This window comes from Hemiscyllium ocellatum, chromosome 46, assembly GCF_020745735.1.
Source record: "Hemiscyllium ocellatum isolate sHemOce1 chromosome 46, sHemOce1.pat.X.cur, whole genome shotgun sequence".
Lineage (NCBI taxonomy): Eukaryota > Metazoa > Chordata > Chondrichthyes > Orectolobiformes > Hemiscylliidae > Hemiscyllium > Hemiscyllium ocellatum.
The window spans coordinates 9,295,880-9,313,493 of record NC_083446.1 but is presented as its reverse complement, the minus strand read 5'-3'; the positions used below and the strand labels follow the sequence as shown (position 1 = coordinate 9,313,493).

Below are 17,614 nucleotides of genomic sequence, written 5' to 3'. Positions count from 1 at the left end.
TGTCCCACCTTCTCTGTCCTTGTAACCCTGCATTTCCCATGACCAATCCACACGGCCTTGGACACTGGGCAACTTAACACGGCCAACCCACCTCACCTGCAAGTCTTTGGACTGTGGGAGGAAACCGGAGCACCCGGAGGAAACCCCACACCGACATGGGGAGAACGTGAAAACCCCACACAGACAGTCACCCGAGGGGGGAATTGACCTTGGGCTCTGGTGCTGTAAGGCAGCAGTGCTCAGCACCTCGGAAGTGCCATAATCCCAACTCCTGTTCTCCCCATTTGTTGACACCCAGCGATGTCTCCGAAGACGAGCTAACTGGAAGCTGTGTTTCTCTCTCCTTCACCCCCTTTAACCCACTCCCCCTCTGCTCCTCCTGATCCTCACTCTCTCTTCCTTTCTCATCCCCTTCTCTCAGAAAATCGGTGAAGATTATATCTTCGACCTGGATCAGCTGAAGAAGCTGCTGTCGTTTGTCAACGATGAAGGGTTTATTCGAGCTGTGGCTAAAGTGAAGCAGGTGATCACCTCTTTCCCCCTCTCTTTGGTTTGTCAAGGGGCAGGTTCTGGGCTCAAACTGAATTCCAGTGACTCATTACAACCCTGGCTGTGTGCCAGTGGAGGATTGTGGGTAATGAACATGGAGCTGTGCGCCTAAAATACCAAATACAAAGGTAGGAACCTGCTGGCTGCTGGGAAATCAAGCGCCGTTTGGGAACAGTGTCAGGGTAAAGAGCGGCACAGAGGGTGACAGAAAGGAGGGTTGCATGGCAGGAGGTACGGAGCAGTGATGGATGGTCCTCACCTGGGTGAGGGAGGTTTGTGTCATGCCAGGTTTCCCAGCTGCCTCAGCTCCAAGCAGCAGCAGGCTTGAGGAAAGGCCCACTGGCTTCACCTCGCTGTCGCCTTTCGTGACCCAGCGCTGCGCAGCCAACAAAGCACTTTCTCAAAGTGCGCCGTGCTGTGAGGAAAGGTGGCACAGCAAGATCCCAACGCGTGGCACTGACTACATGGTCTCCAGCTGATGCTACTGGGTGGATTAATATTGACCCAAAAGACAGGAGGGAACCGCTCCTGCTCTTCCGCCATGAGTTCTTCTGTGGGTATTAAATCCACCTGACGGGGCAAAGGGGACCTTTAGGTTTGAAGATAGCACTTCTGACGGCTTGGCGCTGACCCTTGGGCAGTGTGGCGCTCACTTAGCACCGACCCTCGGGCACTGCAGCGTTCACTTGGCGCTGACCCTTGGGTGCTGCAGCGTTCACTTGACGCTGATCCTCGGGCACTGCAGTGTTCACTTAGCACCGACCCCCGGGCACTGCAGTGTTCACTTGGCGCCGATCCTCGGGCGCTGCAGCGTTCACTTGGCACTGATCCTCGGGTGCTGCAGCGTTCACTTGGCGCCGACCCTCGGGCGCTGCAGTGTTCGCTTGGCACTGACCCTCGGGCACTACAGTGTTCACTTGGCACCGACCCTCGGGCACTGCAGTGTTCACTTGGCGCCGATCCTCAGGTGCTGCAGCGTTCGCTTGGCACCGACCCTCAGGCGCTGCAGCGTTCGCTTGGCACCGACCCTCGGGCGCTGCAGCGTTCACTTGGCACCGATCCTCGGGCACTTCAGTGTTCACTTAGCACTGACCCTTGGGTGCTGCGGCGTTCACTTGGCGCTGACCCTCGGGTGGTGCGATGCTGACCACTCCCACCCCCCCAAACTGCAGTGTACCGATTGTGGAATCTAAATGCTGGTGTGGGATTTGAACTGACAGCATTGGGTTCAGCCGAATCTTGTGGCCGGTCATCGATTTTTTTTTTAAGAAAAGTTTTGATTGCTGTAAAATAAAATGCTACTGGATCAAATGTATTGGACATTCAATGGATCTTGTGGGAACAGATAATGTGGATTCAAATCCTGCAATGCTGCTGAACCTAGGGCCATCTGTTTGAGACCGTCTTTATGAAACAGTCAGGAAATCCAGCGAGCAGGGAGAATGTGAAGCCTGCTCCCACAGGAGGGTGAATCGAGGCCATGTATTCAAGGCAGACTGGATGAATGCATGAGTGAGAAGGGAGCAAGTGATGGGGCTGAGATGACGAGGGCGGGTAGGATGTGTCAGTGAACGGCTGGTACAATTGCTCGTCTGTGGTGCTGTGTCTGCAGGAGAATAAGCTGAAATTCTCGGTGTACCTGGAGAAGACGTACAAGGTGAAGATCAATCCCAACTCCATGTTTGACGTACAGGTCAAGCGTATCCACGAGTACAAAAGGCAACTGCTGAACTGCCTCCACATCATCACCTTCTACAACCGTGAGTCCTGACCCGCGAGGCTGCGGCCTGGGGGACGGTTAGGTCTGTGGCCTGGTTCTCTGGGGGAGGGTGAGGGAGCCCTGCCTTTGACTAGGGGGAGCTTTGCGGTGTTTCTGGACCTTGGTGGTTTCTGAGCACGGGGGCTCTTTTAGCTTTCGGAGAGGGGGGAGGTTTATTTCGTTCACCGGGACGTGGGCATCGCAGGCTAGACCAGTATGTATCGCCCATCCCTAATTGCCGGATCATCGAGGTGCCTCTGTACGGCCATCTTGCTACCACCGACAGCTCCATCCCAGTTTCCCACTCAGTCTCGGCTGCCTTGCTACACCGAGTTCAGTTGGCGGTATGTTCTAGTCTAGAAGAACCTGTTTGGTTTTCGATTGGGGTGAAGGGGTGGGTGCGTGTATGGATCGTCCTGTCGATCGAGCCCCCCACCGCCACTCCCAAACCCAAAGCTCCCTAAGGGGGCTAATGGAATGGATCCATCAGTGAGGATTTGCTGAGGCGAACCCTCACGGGGGAAGCACGATCATGTGGATGCAAGCTGAGTGTAGAAAGTTCTGGAAGCGGCCAAAGAGTGTGGCAGCATCTGTGGAGCGAGGGAAAATCTTTACAGTGTGACAGGGTTTGAGCAGGTCAAGAGTGGAAAGGCAGTTGGATGGAATGGAGCAGGGGTGGGGGAGACTGACGGTTCATGGGGTAAGGCAGAAGGAGCTGCTGACAGGGTAAGGGTAAAGTCAAAGCTGAGCACAGGAGGGGCGTGACTGGCATCAGCAGCTGTCTAGCTGCACCGGGACGGTGAGCCAGTGTCCGTGGTCTCTGGCAGCGTGCGAGAGTCCTCGTGGAGAGATCAGCCGTCGGTCCTCACGCCGGTGTCTAATTTGGGTGCGGGCCAAGGGCAGGAAGCTCCGAGTGGGAACGGGAGCCGAGCTGCTGAAGGGTGGGCAAATTCGGGGTGGCGTTGGCCAGGCCGCCCGGAGGTGGTCTCCGCAAAGCGGTGGCCCAGCGTCGGGGAGCCGAGGTAGTGGGTGTCAGGCGCAGTGACCCCCGGATTGCCAACAGCTGCCTGGCCTTGAGGGAGTGTTGAAGAGCAGTCGGGTGGAAGGTAGTGAACCTGCCCTGAAACATTGTGCGTCGTGTTACAGGCATCAAGAGGGAGCCGAATAAACAGTACACGCCTCGCACCATCATGATTGGAGGGAAGGTATGGACATTCTAACGGCACGCGCACCCCACCCCCCCATCTGCCTTCACTCTCTGCTTAATGGGAGGTGCTAATATCACTGGCTTCACGTTCTGGGGGGCGTCAGACGTTCGAGTTCAGATGCTGAATTCAAATCTCACCATAACTCTGGAGTAAACAGCCTGCCCAGGAGCTGCCTTGTAACCACCGTCCTTTACCAGCTCCCACCATGTGTTTCGGGAAATCTGCCACCCTTACCTGGTCTGAGCTACGTATGACTCCTGACCTACAGCAATGGGGTTGACTCTGAGATGTCCCCTGGGCGATTAAAGGATGGGCAGTACATGCTCCCCACGTCCCATGAAGGAATTTTTAAAAAACATTCAAGGGACCTGAAATGCCTCTCAGCTGCAGAGGAGTTCATTAATACTGTGCTGCAGTGTGGTGACCCCTCTTTACTTCATCATATAACCCCGTGCGGTCCTGGTCCTGGGACTGTTGGATCAGGACAGTGTAGAGGGAGCTTTATTCTGTATCTAACCCCGTGCTGTCCCTGTCCTGGGGAGTGTTTGATGGGGGGACAGTGTAGAGGGAGCTTTACTCTGTATCTAACCCCATGCTGTCCCTGTCCTGGGGAGTGTTTGATGGGGGACAGTGTAGAGGGAGCTTTACTCTGTATCTGACACTACACGGTGCCAGTCTTGTTCCATGAGTGAGGGAGGCTGTCCGTGCCATGTCTCACCTTGTTGTGATTGAGGTGGCTGTTTTTCAGTCCCTTGGGCTCTCCCTCTCCGCTTGTTCCCAGGGTGCCTTGTCCTGTAACCTCCCCTTGAGCCCTTGTCTGTGTCCCTGCCTCAGACCTGTGTGTGTTGGTTCTGTCCTTCCCAGGCGGCTCCAGGTTACCACATGGCGAAGCTCATCATCAGACTCATCACAGCCATCGGCGATATTGTGAACAATGATCCGATAGTGGGCGATCGGCTCAAAGTCATCTACCTGGAGAACTATCGAGTGTCGCTTGCTGAGAAAGGTGCTTCTCTCTCTGCCTCTATTTCTTTCTCTGCCTCTCTGTCTCTGTCTCTCTGTGTTTGTGTCTGTGTCTGTCTGTCTCTCTTTCTCTGTGTGTGTGTGTGTGTTTCTCTCTCTCTCTGTGTCTCTCTCTCTCCCTCTCTTTCTCGCCCTCTCTGCCCCCCTCTCTCCCCCCTGAGGGGACAAGTTAAAAGTGTGCAAGTACGAGAGAGAGAGAGAGAGGCCGAGAGAGAGTGGAGTGAATGTGGATCTGACATGTGATCACACACTTGTGAGAGACACCTACAAACCGAGAGTGTGATCCAGCAGCTCTGTGTGCGGAAACGATCCTCCAGCAGATAATCCGAGCTCCATCCCTCCTTCCTGAGCTGTGTGCAGTGCTTGCTAAGCCAATGCCTGTTGCCCTTGCCTGGCAGTGTTTGAGAAACCGGTTGTCTTCAACAGCCACAGGTTTTCGGAATTTAAATTTTTACAACAAAAAAAATCAGCATGCCTAATGGAGCGTGGGAAAGCACCTCGGGTTCGCAATGTCCTTCAAAGGGAGGACATCTTTACCCAGCCTGGCCCACAAGCAACACAGCTGACCTTGGACAACAAGAACATGCCAGCGTGCCACTGAGTGGATGCCAGTTGCATCTGACCTCGCTGTTGTGTGCACAGCTTGAGATGCTGCCCTCACCTCACCATGCAGAACCTTTGACCGTCTTCAAATACTCCCTTTCTCTCATTCACTCTGTCAGTTGGCCCTTCTATGTCCCCCTGCCGCGCCCGCTCCCTCACCACTTGCTCTCTCATTCGCTTTCTGTGCCCCTTGTCTTTGCAGTGATCCCAGCCTCCGACCTCTCGGAGCAGATCTCCACCGCTGGCACTGAGGCGTCGGGAACTGGCAACATGAAGTTCATGCTGAACGGTGCCCTCACCATTGGCACCATGGACGGCGCCAACGTGGAGATGGCTGAGGAGGCCGGCCAGGAGAACTTCTTCATCTTTGGCATGCTGGTGGATGAGGTGGATGCCATGGACCGGAGGGGGTAAGGGAGCAAGGCAGAGGCGGGCACAGCTGGGTTTGGGTGGAGGTGGAGCAGAGATGGCACAGCGAGAACGAATCTCCTGTGGGATTGGGGAGTTGGGTTGGGGTTAGGGGTGTCCCTCTCTCTGGTGAATGGAGGATGTGGCCCTCAGAGCATGATGTAAAAGTCCACCCTGCAGGAGTGAGAGGGGGCCATCCACTTGTTTGTACTTCCCTTGGATCCTGGGAGTAGGCCCCTCCCTCCAAGACTGTGGCAAGGGCTGGGCCCAGGCCTTCCTCGGAACGTGGTCGGCCTGGCTTTGCACATGAGCTAGTGGCGGGACATGGGCAGCTCCCCATCACCGTCCAGCCCAGTCGGAATTAGGGGCAGGAGCAGGCCAGTCTACCCCTCAGGAGTTGCGTCACCACTCCACGAAAGCGTGGTCAACGGGACACCTGATTTCTGCCTTTTAACCCACCCACACCCACTAACCTTCAACTCTCGTCTCCCTTGTGAGACAAATCTACCTCTGCCTTAAATATTCAAGGACTCTGCCTCCCCTGCTCTGTGGAAAATGGTTGCTTCCAAGAGAATTGGCCTTGCCTCCATTTGGAAGGCTTCTTATCTGATTGGCCTCCCCAACCCCGTTCCACTGTTCTAGTCTCTCCTGCGAGGGCAAACGTTCTCTCAGTATCATCCCTGTTATGCCCTGTCGTGTTCCCTGAAAAGATCACCTCTCATCCTTCTCGAATTCATTCAGCCCAACCCTGAGCCATAGAACAAGCCCCTTCATTCAAGGGAGTGGGTCCATCTCTGAACAATCCCTGTGTCCGTCCTTCGAGTGAGGAGGGCGACGTGATAGTTCAGGTTGGCAGCCCTGGGCCCCAACAGCAGAGCGCGTATTGTTGGCAGGAGGCCTGTGGTTCGTGCAGGGATGTGGGTCAGGTGTCAGTCCGATGCCCACTGTGGGCCGGTTTCCAGCTGGCAGCGAGGAGGGCGTGAGGGGCCGGGTTGTGAGGGGGGTCTCAGGTGTTACCTCTGCTCTGACCTTTGGCCCCCTCACTAAGCGACGTGCTGAGGTGGGGAGGGTGTGACGGGGCCGGGTTGTGAGGGGGTGGGGGTCTCAGGTGTTACCTCTGCTCTGACCTTTGGCCCCCCTCGCTAAGCGACGTGCCGAGGTGGGGAGGGCGTGACGAGGCTGGGTTTTGAGGGGGCTCTCAGGTGTTACTCTGACCTTTGGCCCCCTCGCTAAGCGACGTGCCGAGGTGGGGAGGGCGTGACAGGGCCGGGTTGTGGGGGGGGGGTCTCAGGTGTTACCTCTGCTCTGACCTTTGGCCCCCTCGCTAAGCGACGTGCTCTGCTCTGGGTCTTCACAGCTACAACGCTCGGTCCTACTATGACCGTCTGCCGGAACTGAAGCTGGCCATCGACCAGATCAGCAGTGGGTTCTTCAGCCCCAAGGAACCTGACCTCTTCAAGGGCATCGTTGACATGTTAATGCACCACGACAGGTGAGGGAACAACACCCCCTCAGGTGGTCACACTCCTGCCTGTGCTCTGGGTCCATCCCGAGTGGATGGGAGGCTGCTGCTGCTGCTCTGATGAGTGTAGGGTCAGCAGGGGGATGCTTAAACATCGCCAGCTGTCAGTGCGATTGCTCTCAGTAGGTTAAGGAATGCAGGAGTGGGCACTGATGGAGGATTGACAGAGTGTGCGCATGTGCGTGTGGAGCTCACTCTTCTGGGTCAATTTATCATGGGATCAAGCCCCATCTCCAGGCCCGTGATTGCTTATTCCCAACCCACTGTGGAGGGTCAGTGCTGAGGGAGTGCCGCACTGTCGGAGGGTCAGTGCTGAGGGAGTGCCGCACTGTCGGAGGGTCAGTGCTGAGGGAGTGCCGCACTGTCGGAGGGTCAGTGCTGAGGGAGTGCCGCACTGTCGGAGGGTCAGTGCCGAGGGAGTGCCGCACTGTCAGAGGGTCAGTGCCGAGGGAGTGCCGCACTGTCAGAGGGTCAGTGCCGAGGGAGTGCCGCACTGTCAGAGGGTCAGTGCCGAGGGAGTGTCGCACTGTCGGAGGGTCAGTGCCGAGGGAGTGTCGCACTGTCGGAGGGTCAGTGCCGAGGGAGTACCGCACTGTCGGAGGGTCAGTGCCGAGGGAGTACCGCACTGTCGGAGGGTCAGTGCCGAGGGAGTACCGCACTGTCGGAGGGTCAGTGCCGAGGGAGTACCGCACTGTCGGAGGGTCAGTGCCGAGGGAGTACCGCACTGTCGGAGGGTCAGTGCCGAGGGAGTACCGCACTGTCGGAGGGTCAGTGCTGAGGGAGTGCCGCACTGTCGGAGGGTCAGTACTGAGGGAGCGCCGCACTGTTTGGTGGGTTGGTGAAGTGTCCAAAGATGAGATCAGGACCATGCCTCTAAAAGCTTGGTCAAAGTGTTCAGTTTCCAAGAACATCATAAAAGGGGGAGTGAGCAAGCCGTGGGGATAGTTACGGTGGGAATCCTGGAGTGAGAGTGCCCTGGTATCTGGCAGCACATCTGTGAATGCTGGAGCAATGGGAATAAAGTGTGTTCAGGAGGCTCTAGTGGAAGGCTGCCGAAATGCTGGTGTGTTGATGGGCTCCAGAGATCGGGGGAGTGGTGGAGCGAACGTGTAAGGCCTTTGAGGGATTTGATCAGCATTCTTCCAGCTGTGAGAGGTTTGTGAGCGGAGAGGCTGAAAGGGAACTCTATGTATTTGGCTCTGGTGCTGCAGGGTTTTGGATGTGCTGACTTTAATGGAAGGTGGAAGGTGAGGGACTGGTCAGGAAACAGCACGGCTTCAGATGATGAGCTGTGACCTGCTGGGAGATGTGTGCCATTACAGCGGTGTGGCACCACTGCAGCTCCAGGGCCATCGTGAGGTGGGCAGGTACGGGCACCACCATCTGGCTGTGCTGGCAAACCATCCAGCTCCTAACTCACCACGTTTTTATTCTCTCTCTCTCTCTCTCTCTCTCTCTCGTTCTCTCTCTCTCGTTCTCTCGCTCGTTCTCTCGCTCGTTCCATCTCTCGTTCTTGCTCGTTCTCGTTCTCTCTCTCGCTCGTTCCATCTCTCGCTCTCTTGCTCTCGTGCTCTCCCTCTCCCCCTCGCTCATCCTCCCTTTTGCGCTCACGCGCTCTCTCTCTGTGTCTTTCTCTCTCCCTCTTTGTGTGTGTCTCTCTCTCTCTCTCTGTGTCTCTGTGTGTGTCTCTCTCTGTGTGTCTCTCTCTCCGTCTGTGTGTGTGTGTGTGTGGCTCTCTCGCTCTCTGTCTGTCTGTCTCTCTCTCTGCTCTTCCTACAGATTCAAGGTCTTTGCGGACTATGAGGATTATATCAAATGCCAGGAGCGCGTCAGTGCCCTCTACAAGGTTAGTATGCCTGCTGTGTGAACATTGGTGATGGGAAGTGGAGGCTGTAGTTTCCCTGTACGGCCCATAGTCACTGTCCCCTCCTGCACTGGGACAGGAGGGCTGTACTGTCCCCTCCTGCACTGGGACAGGAGGGTTGTACTGCCCATAGTCACTGTCCCCTCCTGCACTGGGACAGGAGGGCTGTCCTGCCCATAGTCACTGTCCCCTCCTGCACTGGGACAGGAGGGCTGTCCTGCCCATAGTCACTGTCCCCTCCTGCACTGGGACAGGAGGGTTGTACTGCCCATAGTCACTGTCCCCTCCTGCACTGGGACAGGAGGGCTGTACTGCCCATAGTCCCTGTCCCCTCCTGCACTGGGACAGGAGGGCTGTCCTGCCCATAGTCACTGTCCCCTCCTGCACTGGGACAGGAGGGCTGTCCTGCCCATAGTCACTGTCCCCTCCTGCACTGGGACAAGAGGGCTGTCCTGCCCATAGTCACTGTCCCCTCCTGCACTGGGACAGGAGGGCTGTGGAGAGTTATAGTTCAGGAAGGTACACACCATTCCTGCTGCTGAACTTACCTGGTTGGGGAGCAAGTCACTTCCTCTTCGTTCATGTGATATGGGTGTGGCGTCAAAGGCCAGTTGCCCATCCCTAATTGCCCCTCAGCTTGCCAGGGCCATTTTGGAGGGCAGTTAATAGTCGTCCCTATCGCTGTGGAGCCTGGAGTCACGTATAGTTCAGATGGGTAAGGATGGCAGATTTCCTTCGCTGACGGCGTTATAAACCTGGCAGAGGCTATGTCACACTTTGGTCTCTATCTCAGACTAGCTTTGTATTTCCAACGTTAGTGAACTGAATTTAAATACCACTGACTGCCATGGTGAGCTTTGAATCCTGCTCCTTAACAGCACTAGGCCTGGGTCCTTGGATTGCTAGGACAGTGACATTCGCACCCTCTTCTCCTTCCGTGCTCTGTCCAGCTATTCGTCACCCGCTCCATCCCTGTTGGATTGTCCCAGTGCTGAGGCAAGCTGTTCAGGATCACCATTCAGTGATGGAGGGGTGATTCCTTTCAGGACAGATGTGGAAAAGCAGGAATAACATTGATCAGGGTCATTCCATGGAACCAATCCCCACCTTTAATCTTTCTGTCTCCGTCTCTGTCTCTCTCTCTCTCTCTCTCCTATCCATCATCTTCCTGTGTCTCTCTCTCTCCTTGCAGAATTCCAGGGAATGGACCAAGATGGTCATCAAAAACATCGCCACCTCCGGAAAGTTCTCCAGCGACAGGACGATCGCCGAGTACGCCCGGCAGATCTGGGGCGTGGAGCCCAGCAAGCACAAGATCCCGCCCCCCAACGAGCCCCGGGAGTAGCGATCCGTCGGCACTCCCCTCTCGATCTCCCTCTCACTGTCCCTGCACGCTGTCTCCTCCCTCGTGTTCCCTGACCCCGAACGCTCCCCTCTGACCCGCCTGCGTGCTTGACCCCCCCGGAAGGCAACCTGCTGGCTCCCAGAATGCAACGTCCTGCTCCTGACCCCCTCCCTCCAAGCCCGTGGCTCGGAGAGCTGCTCCCTGGAAGCGACTAGGCCTCACAATGGCACACGCTCGGTTTTGCTTGACGTGTTGCGTGCTTTGGCAGCAGGAGAATCCCAGGAATATGCTAATTTTGCTTGCCCACTTAGCCCTTAAGGGTTCCGAGTTGGAGCACTCATTACCACCTCCCCCCTCCCCCAATTGTTCCCTCTCCCTTCCCTCCTTTCCAGCACCAAATTGCAGGATAGTCTGGAATTGAGCAGCGCAGCTGACAGGCCACAGCCTGATTTAAGTTGGCTCGGGTGAGGGTCCTCATGGAGTTTTTCTTTTGCTTTTCCCCCACCTTCCTGCCCCCACCCACTGATCAAATTGAAGAAACCAGCTATCTTTTGTTTTAAAGCCTCCCTCTGTGTAGAGGGGGGTTGGTCAGCCTTCGAGCTGAGGCCTTGTGTGGGTGCAGTGTTGTGGTTGAGCTGTTGTGTTTCTAGAACGTTCTCGACCGAGTTGGGAGGTGGGTGTTTCAAAGCCTTTTTTTTCCCAAAGCTGAAGAAAGCAAATCTGTTTTTGAAAGGCACCGCATTGCAGTTTGTCACAGGATGGAGACAGCTTGCTCTCTGAAAGCTTTGCTGATCCACAGCTTAAAAAAAACAAAATGGCCGCTGTGACACTCTCCCTAATCTTTGACGTTTTGGTCATGGTGTAGGGCCAGCAGGTTTAAGTCTTCCCTCGCGTGTATTTAATGTGTGAATAACTAACTTATTTTTAAGTGTAAATATTTAAAGGAAACTACACAAAAAAAAATGTATTTAATTGCTGAGTGTCAGTGCAATGCCTCCTCGATTTGGTCAACCTCTGCTCATCTCTACGAGAGGGTGAAGGGGATGTACTCCCAGCTGAATTTGCCTGACCATGTGCTCTTGAAGGCTGGAGAGAAAGATCCCCAGCTGTTATCTGCCCCCCTCTCCCCATGGAGATGAACATCACTCATGTCGGGGATATCTGCACAGTGGGGTCTGCGTGACCTCTTCCCTGTCCCAGTCCCTCGAAGATGAACATCACTCATGTCGGGGATATCTGCACAGTGGGGTCTGCGTGACCTCTTCCCTATCCCAGTCCCTTGTCCTCTGCCTTTGCTTTTTAAAGACGCTAGACCCCACCCTAGTTAGACCACTGCGTTTTTACGTCCAACGCAGCAGATACGTCCATCTGACCCTCCCACCCCCTCGGGAGTACAGAGAAATAAAGAACGGAAAATAAACCAAGTTGGGGAGCGATCCCGCGACTTGAAATGGCTGAATTTCCGGCCGCCTGTACTTTATCCTTCCTCTGCCCCCCCCCCCCCCCGGAATCGAAGCCTTGGGGATGGTGCTGCCGTTTTCCTGCCCCTCCTGAGTGGCGCCCTGTTCCCGACCGCGGTGTCCTGGTTGCCCTGTGTGAGCTGCATGTTTTATCCCAGTGCAATATCGTGTTGAGTGTGGCTGTCTTGACCTTCAGCTAAACCCAGAATAAAGACGACAATTGAAGCAGACCTGACTGTGTTATTTAACTGGGAAGGGGGGGAGGCGAGTAAAGAAACCAGCCTCAGGCATTCTGCGTACGCTTTTATTCAATTTTACGCTGGCCTAAGCGCCCACGCACCCATCCCCCGGCTCCCCACCAAACCTGCTGCTCGGCCTCTCGAAGCCAGTGCCCTCTGGTGGGGCACTTCTCCCTCCGAGCGGGCAAACTCCTCCCCTCCATTCCGCGCGACCGGGGGATTGGGTCGAGGAGGTGGGCGCAGGGTGAGGGGGGTAGGTCGGGGAGCGGAAGTCTGCTGCTCTCGGGGGACGGTGGCGGGCGGGTGGATGGAGTGGTCAGAAGCCGCGGTAGAGGCCCAGCACCCGGGCGGCCTTGACCCGCACGCACGGAGAGACGTCGTGGAGCATCATGATGATGGCGACGCAGACGTTGTCGTCGGTGCTGGCCTCCACGTACTCCCTGGGCAGGTTCTGCAGGATGAAGCCGGCCAGGATGACGGCGTTGCCTCGGATCTCGGGCAGCATGCTCTTGAAGAAGGACATGCTGGCGTTCAGGTACAGGCCTATCTTGTCGGGGAACTCACTGACGATGACCTTGCTGAGCTCGGCGATGAACTCCCAGTAGCGGACGTTGGCCTGCTCAAGTAGTTCCCCGCGGAAGAGGGCGCCAGGGCCCTCCGAGCAGAGGTGCGGTCCTACCATCTGCAGCACCGCCTTGCAGGCCCTGACCACCTCACCGCTGCTGTCGTTGAGGTGCAGCACCAGGCTGACCAGGCTGGCGTGGACGTGCTCCAGGAAGGCGGGCTCCGGCTGCCCCTCACCGAAGCGCGCCAGGCACCCGAAGACGGAGAACGCGGCCGCCCGCAGCTTCTCGCTCTCGTTCTCGAAGAAGGGCTGCACGGTGCCGATGATGCTGGGCAGGATGGGCCGCGCCTGGGCCGGGTCCAGCCGCGCCAGCACCTTGCCCAGGCCCGCCATGGCCTCCAGCACGATCAGGTCGTTGAGCTCGGTCTTCTCGTCCAGGCCGCCCACCATGGCGGCCAGCAGCCGCTCGGCGTAGCGCGGGATGCGCTGCGGGGAGCCCACCGCCACGTTGCCCAAGCCCCGGATGGAGAGCCAGTGGACAGTGGGGGACACGTCGTCCAGGCTCCGCAGCAGGCTGCCCACCAGCAGCTCGGTCACCGCCGGCTCCTGGGTGCCGGGCGACGCCAGCAGCTCCCCGAAGAACGTCGCCACGGTCACCCGCTGGTGCTCGTGGAGGTTGTGCAGGATGGGCGCCAGGAAGCGCACGGTGTCCGGCAGGTAGGCGGCGCCGTGCTTGCCCGAGGCCCGGGCCAGCAGCGCCACCCCCCGCTGGTGGTCCTCGGGGGTCTTCAGGAGCTCCCAACCACCCTCGTCCTCCATAATGGTGGCCACCTCCTCCGTCTTGCCACGGGACAGCATGAGCTTGAGGGCCTCCAGCGAGGAGTCCCAGATGTTGAGGTTGGGCGTGTTTTGGAGCTGCAGCGACAGTTTCTTCTTTTTAGAGACCCCCTTGCCCTGGAGCTCGGACATCCTCTCGTTGACGATGAAGCTGAGGTAGAGGAGCAAGGTGCCAAAGAGCTTGGGGTAGAGGTTGACTACTGCCTCCGTCGACTCAGGGTTGGAGACCATCTCGTTGAGGGCGTAGATGACCGCCACGGTCTCCGAGGTGCCCGTGGAAGGCGGGCGCTTGGCGACGCCCTCCCTGCGCTCCTCGTGGGACAAGTAGTCGTTGATCTTGCCCAGCAGGAAGTCCATGGTGGTGGCGGCCAGTTGCACCTCGCGCGCCAGCGACTGCCAGATGGCGCTGGTGTACTTGTCGTAGGGTAGGGGCCGGAAGAGGAGGTAGGAGAGCACCCCGGGCAGGCACTGCGAGGTCAGGATGGAGATGAAGTGGATGACAGAGAACCGCACCTGCTCCAGGGCGATGGCGGGCATGGCCGACTGGAGGTGGCCCAGGATCTCGGGGATGTGGTCCTTCAGGTTGGCGCCGTGCCGGCGCACGAGGGTGCTCATCACCACTGAGGTGGCGCTGGAGCAGGTGGCGTGGTAGTCCGAGAGGCCGTCAAAGAGGGCGAAGAGGAGCGGGTGCAGCTGGTCGTGGGGCAGCTTGTTGGCGATGACTTTGGCGATGTCGTAGCAGATCTGGAAGAGGACATGGCTGTCCGGGTTCTGCAGCTGCTCCTTGATGTCGCCGAGGTGGTCGACCAGGTTGTCCGGCTGGTTGACCACGCAGCCCTCGTAGCGCACCTGGATGTACAGCAGGTGGTAAAGGGCGTCCATGGCCATGTAGCGTATGGACAGCACCGGGTCAGCGCACCGGGGCACAAAGCGGCCCACCAGCACGCCCAGGTTGTGGAAGGTGCTGACGTTGACCGACTTGAAGCGGTCCCGGTAGAAGGCGAGCAGGGCCAGCATGGCCTCCACCGCTCTCTCCCGCTCGTGGTCCTTGGTGGAGACCATCCACTCCTGCACGTGCTTGAAGATGAACTCCAGGCCCTCGGAGGTCAGGTTCTGGCCCAGGAACTCCTTCAGCAGCTCGTGGAGGGCGGCCACGGTCTCGGTGTGGAGCGCCTCGCGCTCCTTCAGTTTCCGGGCGTCCTTGCGCTTGTCGCTGTCCGGCGGCGGGAAGCTGAAGACCGCCTCCAGGCAGGTGCGGATCAGGTCCGACGACTCCATCTCGTTGAGCCGGGGCTCCAGCCGGATGAGGTGCGTGCAGGCGTTGATGGCCGCCTGGCGCACCCGGGACTTCAAGTGGGCCTTGGACTCGCTGGCGATCAGGTCCTGCATGTGGGAGAGGACCTCCTCCCGGCGGCTGAACTTGAAGAGGTGCTTGCCCCTGTTGGCGTACACGGCCTTGGCGATCAGGGTGACGGCCTTGATCAGGGTCAGCTTGATCATCAGGTCCTTGGTCTCCACCTTGATGCCCAGCACCTTGGTGTTGGACAGGCTGAGGATGTGGTCGAGGATGTGCATCTCCACCCGCTGCAGGATGAGGCCCTCGGGGGCGTAGAGCGCCACGTAGCCGTAGCACAGGATGAGCGTGCTCTTGACCCGCTCCATGTCGCCGTCGAGTTTCTCCTTCAGGATGTTGAAGAAGCTGGCCGTCTTCTTCACGATGTCCATCTTGACAAAGTCATCCAGCTTGGCCAGCGTGTCGTCCAGGTGGGTCATGGCACAGAAGCCAATGCCCGTGGCCAGGCCCTCCCGCTCCAGGGCCTCGTTGTGCTGCACGCTGAGCAGCATCTCCTGCAGCTCGTTGTTGATCACGTCCTTGTTGTTGGTCTGCCCCAGCACGATGCCCACGCACTTGTAGAGGAAGGCTTTCTCCCGCGGGTAGCTGTGGTAGTTGTGGATGTGCCGGGTCATCTCCTCGCTCAGCTCCCAGGTCCACTTCTCGTCGGTGATGGTCTCCAGCGTGCGGGACAGGAAGAAGAACAGCTTGTCCTCCCACAGCTTCTGGGGCAGCGTCTCCTCCCGGTGCTCCGCCAGGAACTGGATGAGCTGGGGCAGCTCCTCGTCCCACAGCTTCACCGCCTCGGCGTGGATGTTGGGGCTGAGCACTTGCAGCAGCCTCAGGGCGGCCAGCCCCCGGCCCTGGCCGGCGTAGGGCAGAGCGGAGACCGCCAGCAGCCGGGCCAGCAAGGTGTGGGCCTTGGGCAGGCCCAGCCGCTCGTTGTAGTTCAGCAGCACGTACTGCAGGCTCTGCCGCCTCTTGCGGTCGCCCACCTGGCCCAGGCAGCGGCAGACCACCGCCAGGGCGTGGGTGTACTGCACCGGCGTGACAAACTCCAGCAGGAAGGGCCACAGCACGTCCTCCATCCGGTCCAGCGACACCAGGAAGCTGAGGATGCCCTCGCAGAGCTCGCACAGGTCTTCGTCCCTCACCTCGTCCGCGTCCGGCGCGTGGTGGTGGTGCCCGAACCCTTCGTCGGGTGTCAGGGCGCACTGCTGCACCAGGAAGTCCACCAGGATGGCACCCCCTTCCAGTTGCAGGTAGCCGTGTTCTCCCATGCTGCTGATGACCTGCGCGGTCACCTTCTTGACCTTGTTGTCACTGTCCTGCAGCGACTGCTTCATGCCGCTGACAATCAGCGCCTTCTTGCTCTCCAGGGCTTTGTAGCCGCTGCTCACCACGTGGTTGAGCACCGTCAGGGTCCCCACCCGCACCTTCTCGTTGTTACTGGACAGCTTCTGCAGCAGGAACTTGACCACGGCGTCGATGGAGACGTGGGTCAGGATGGTGAAGCACTGCAGCACCTCCTGCTGGTTGCGGGCGCTGAGCGGGTCCTGCCCGTCCACCGGCAGGCAGGCCTGGTGGTGCAGCTGGGGCAGGAGGCTGTCCATCTGGGCCTCGGGCACGTGGCTGGTCACCTCGATGGCGGCCTCCAGGATGTTGCGCAGGCACTGGGTGACATGGCAGGGCTCGCAGCGTTTCTTGTAGAGGCCCATGACGCCCACCAGGAGGCGGGGCATCTCCTCGTCCATGTGCTCAGGGGGCAGGAGGTGGACCATGTGCCCCAGTGCCACGACGATGGCTGAGCGCAGCTTGACGTCCTTGTTCCGCAGCCAGGTGCCGAAGAGGACCTTGTAGGCGGCGTAGATGTCGGGGGCGAAGGCTTCGCGGTTCAGCACAGGCCCGGAAGCCTGGTCTGCCGTCGCCAGGTATTCCAGGATGCTCTTGCTGAAGAGCGCCATGGCGGAGGTGAAGGCCCACTTCATGTTGTCCTGCTTGACCAGGTGGAGCATGGGCAGCATGGTCTGCAGGGTGGTGGTCAGGTAGGGCACCAGGCCGTGCACATTGGCCACCGCCAGGTTGGCCAGGGTCTGCACCACAAAGTATTGGGGCACCACGCCCGGCTGCAGCTTCTGCAGGATGTCCTCCAGGATCTCGTCGGTGAACCGGGAGCCCAGCGCCACCAGCAGGTTGCTGGCCGCCTCCTTCCAGCCCACGGCCGCCTCGCTGGCCTTGACCATCTCCTCGGAGGCCAGGTTGACAATCTTCTTGGCCAGCGGCGGGCCGAGCTGCCCGATGTTGTCGCGCACCACCCGCTCCATGCACTGCAAGATGGCGGTGCGGTGGCCCTGCACCAGCTGGCTGTGCTTCAGCAGGAAGTCGAGGCACGCGCTCAGCACCTGCTCCGTGTTGTGGCAGCCCAGCTCGTAGAGCGACTGGGCGATCTGCCGCCGCACGCCCTCGTCCTTGTCGAAGGCCGCGTCTGTCAGTGCCACCAGCGAGGCCTCTGCCTTGCACGACTCCAGCTTGCACACCTCCATGAGCCCAATCCCTCTTTTCCCCCCCTCCCCGGCAACCCTCACAAAATGGCCGCCGTCAGCCAACTCCCCTCCCCTGCCCTCCCCTCCCCTCGGACAGCTCTGCTCCCTCCCACCAAGGGATAACTCCCCTCACTCGAGTAGGGCCTCACCCATTTCCTGCCCCGCTCCCTCCCTCGCTCCTGTTTGCCTCCTCCTGCATTCCCCGCCCTCCAGACACACCCTCACGTCACCCTCCCCATTAAAATCAGGCGCCCCCTCCACCACCTCACGAGGGTCTAGCCTCTCCGGGCCAGTTCCCTCCCCCAGGCCCTCCCCCAACTGACCATTGACAGTTGAAACCAATACTAGGCCTGTGT

General features: G+C 58.6%; 2 protein-coding genes across 2 annotated transcripts in view; one reads left to right on the top strand and one right to left on the bottom strand.

Moving 5' to 3' along the window:
• The window catches only part of LOC132836304 (glycogen phosphorylase, muscle form), a 61,667-nt gene extending 51,295 nt beyond the window's left edge, over positions 1-10,372 (top strand). The window contains exons 13-20 of the mRNA XM_060855710.1: positions 422-523; positions 2,162-2,309; positions 3,455-3,513; positions 4,381-4,522; positions 5,345-5,552; positions 6,908-7,042; positions 8,852-8,918; positions 10,129-10,372. Of these exons, the coding sequence (XP_060711693.1) occupies positions 422-523; positions 2,162-2,309; positions 3,455-3,513; positions 4,381-4,522; positions 5,345-5,552; positions 6,908-7,042; positions 8,852-8,918; positions 10,129-10,281 (1,014 nt within the window). The 3' untranslated portion in view covers positions 10,282-10,372. The remainder of the gene's footprint in view (positions 1-421; positions 524-2,161; positions 2,310-3,454; positions 3,514-4,380; positions 4,523-5,344; positions 5,553-6,907; positions 7,043-8,851; positions 8,919-10,128) is intronic.
• A 1,924-nt stretch (positions 10,373-12,296) lies between these two features.
• LOC132836190 (maestro heat-like repeat-containing protein family member 1) lies at positions 12,297-17,258 on the bottom strand. The gene has a single exon (XM_060855517.1). The coding sequence runs from the start codon at positions 17,256-17,258 to the stop codon at positions 12,297-12,299; it is 4,962 nt and encodes a 1,653-aa protein (XP_060711500.1).
• Between the last annotated feature and the right edge of the window lie 356 nt (positions 17,259-17,614).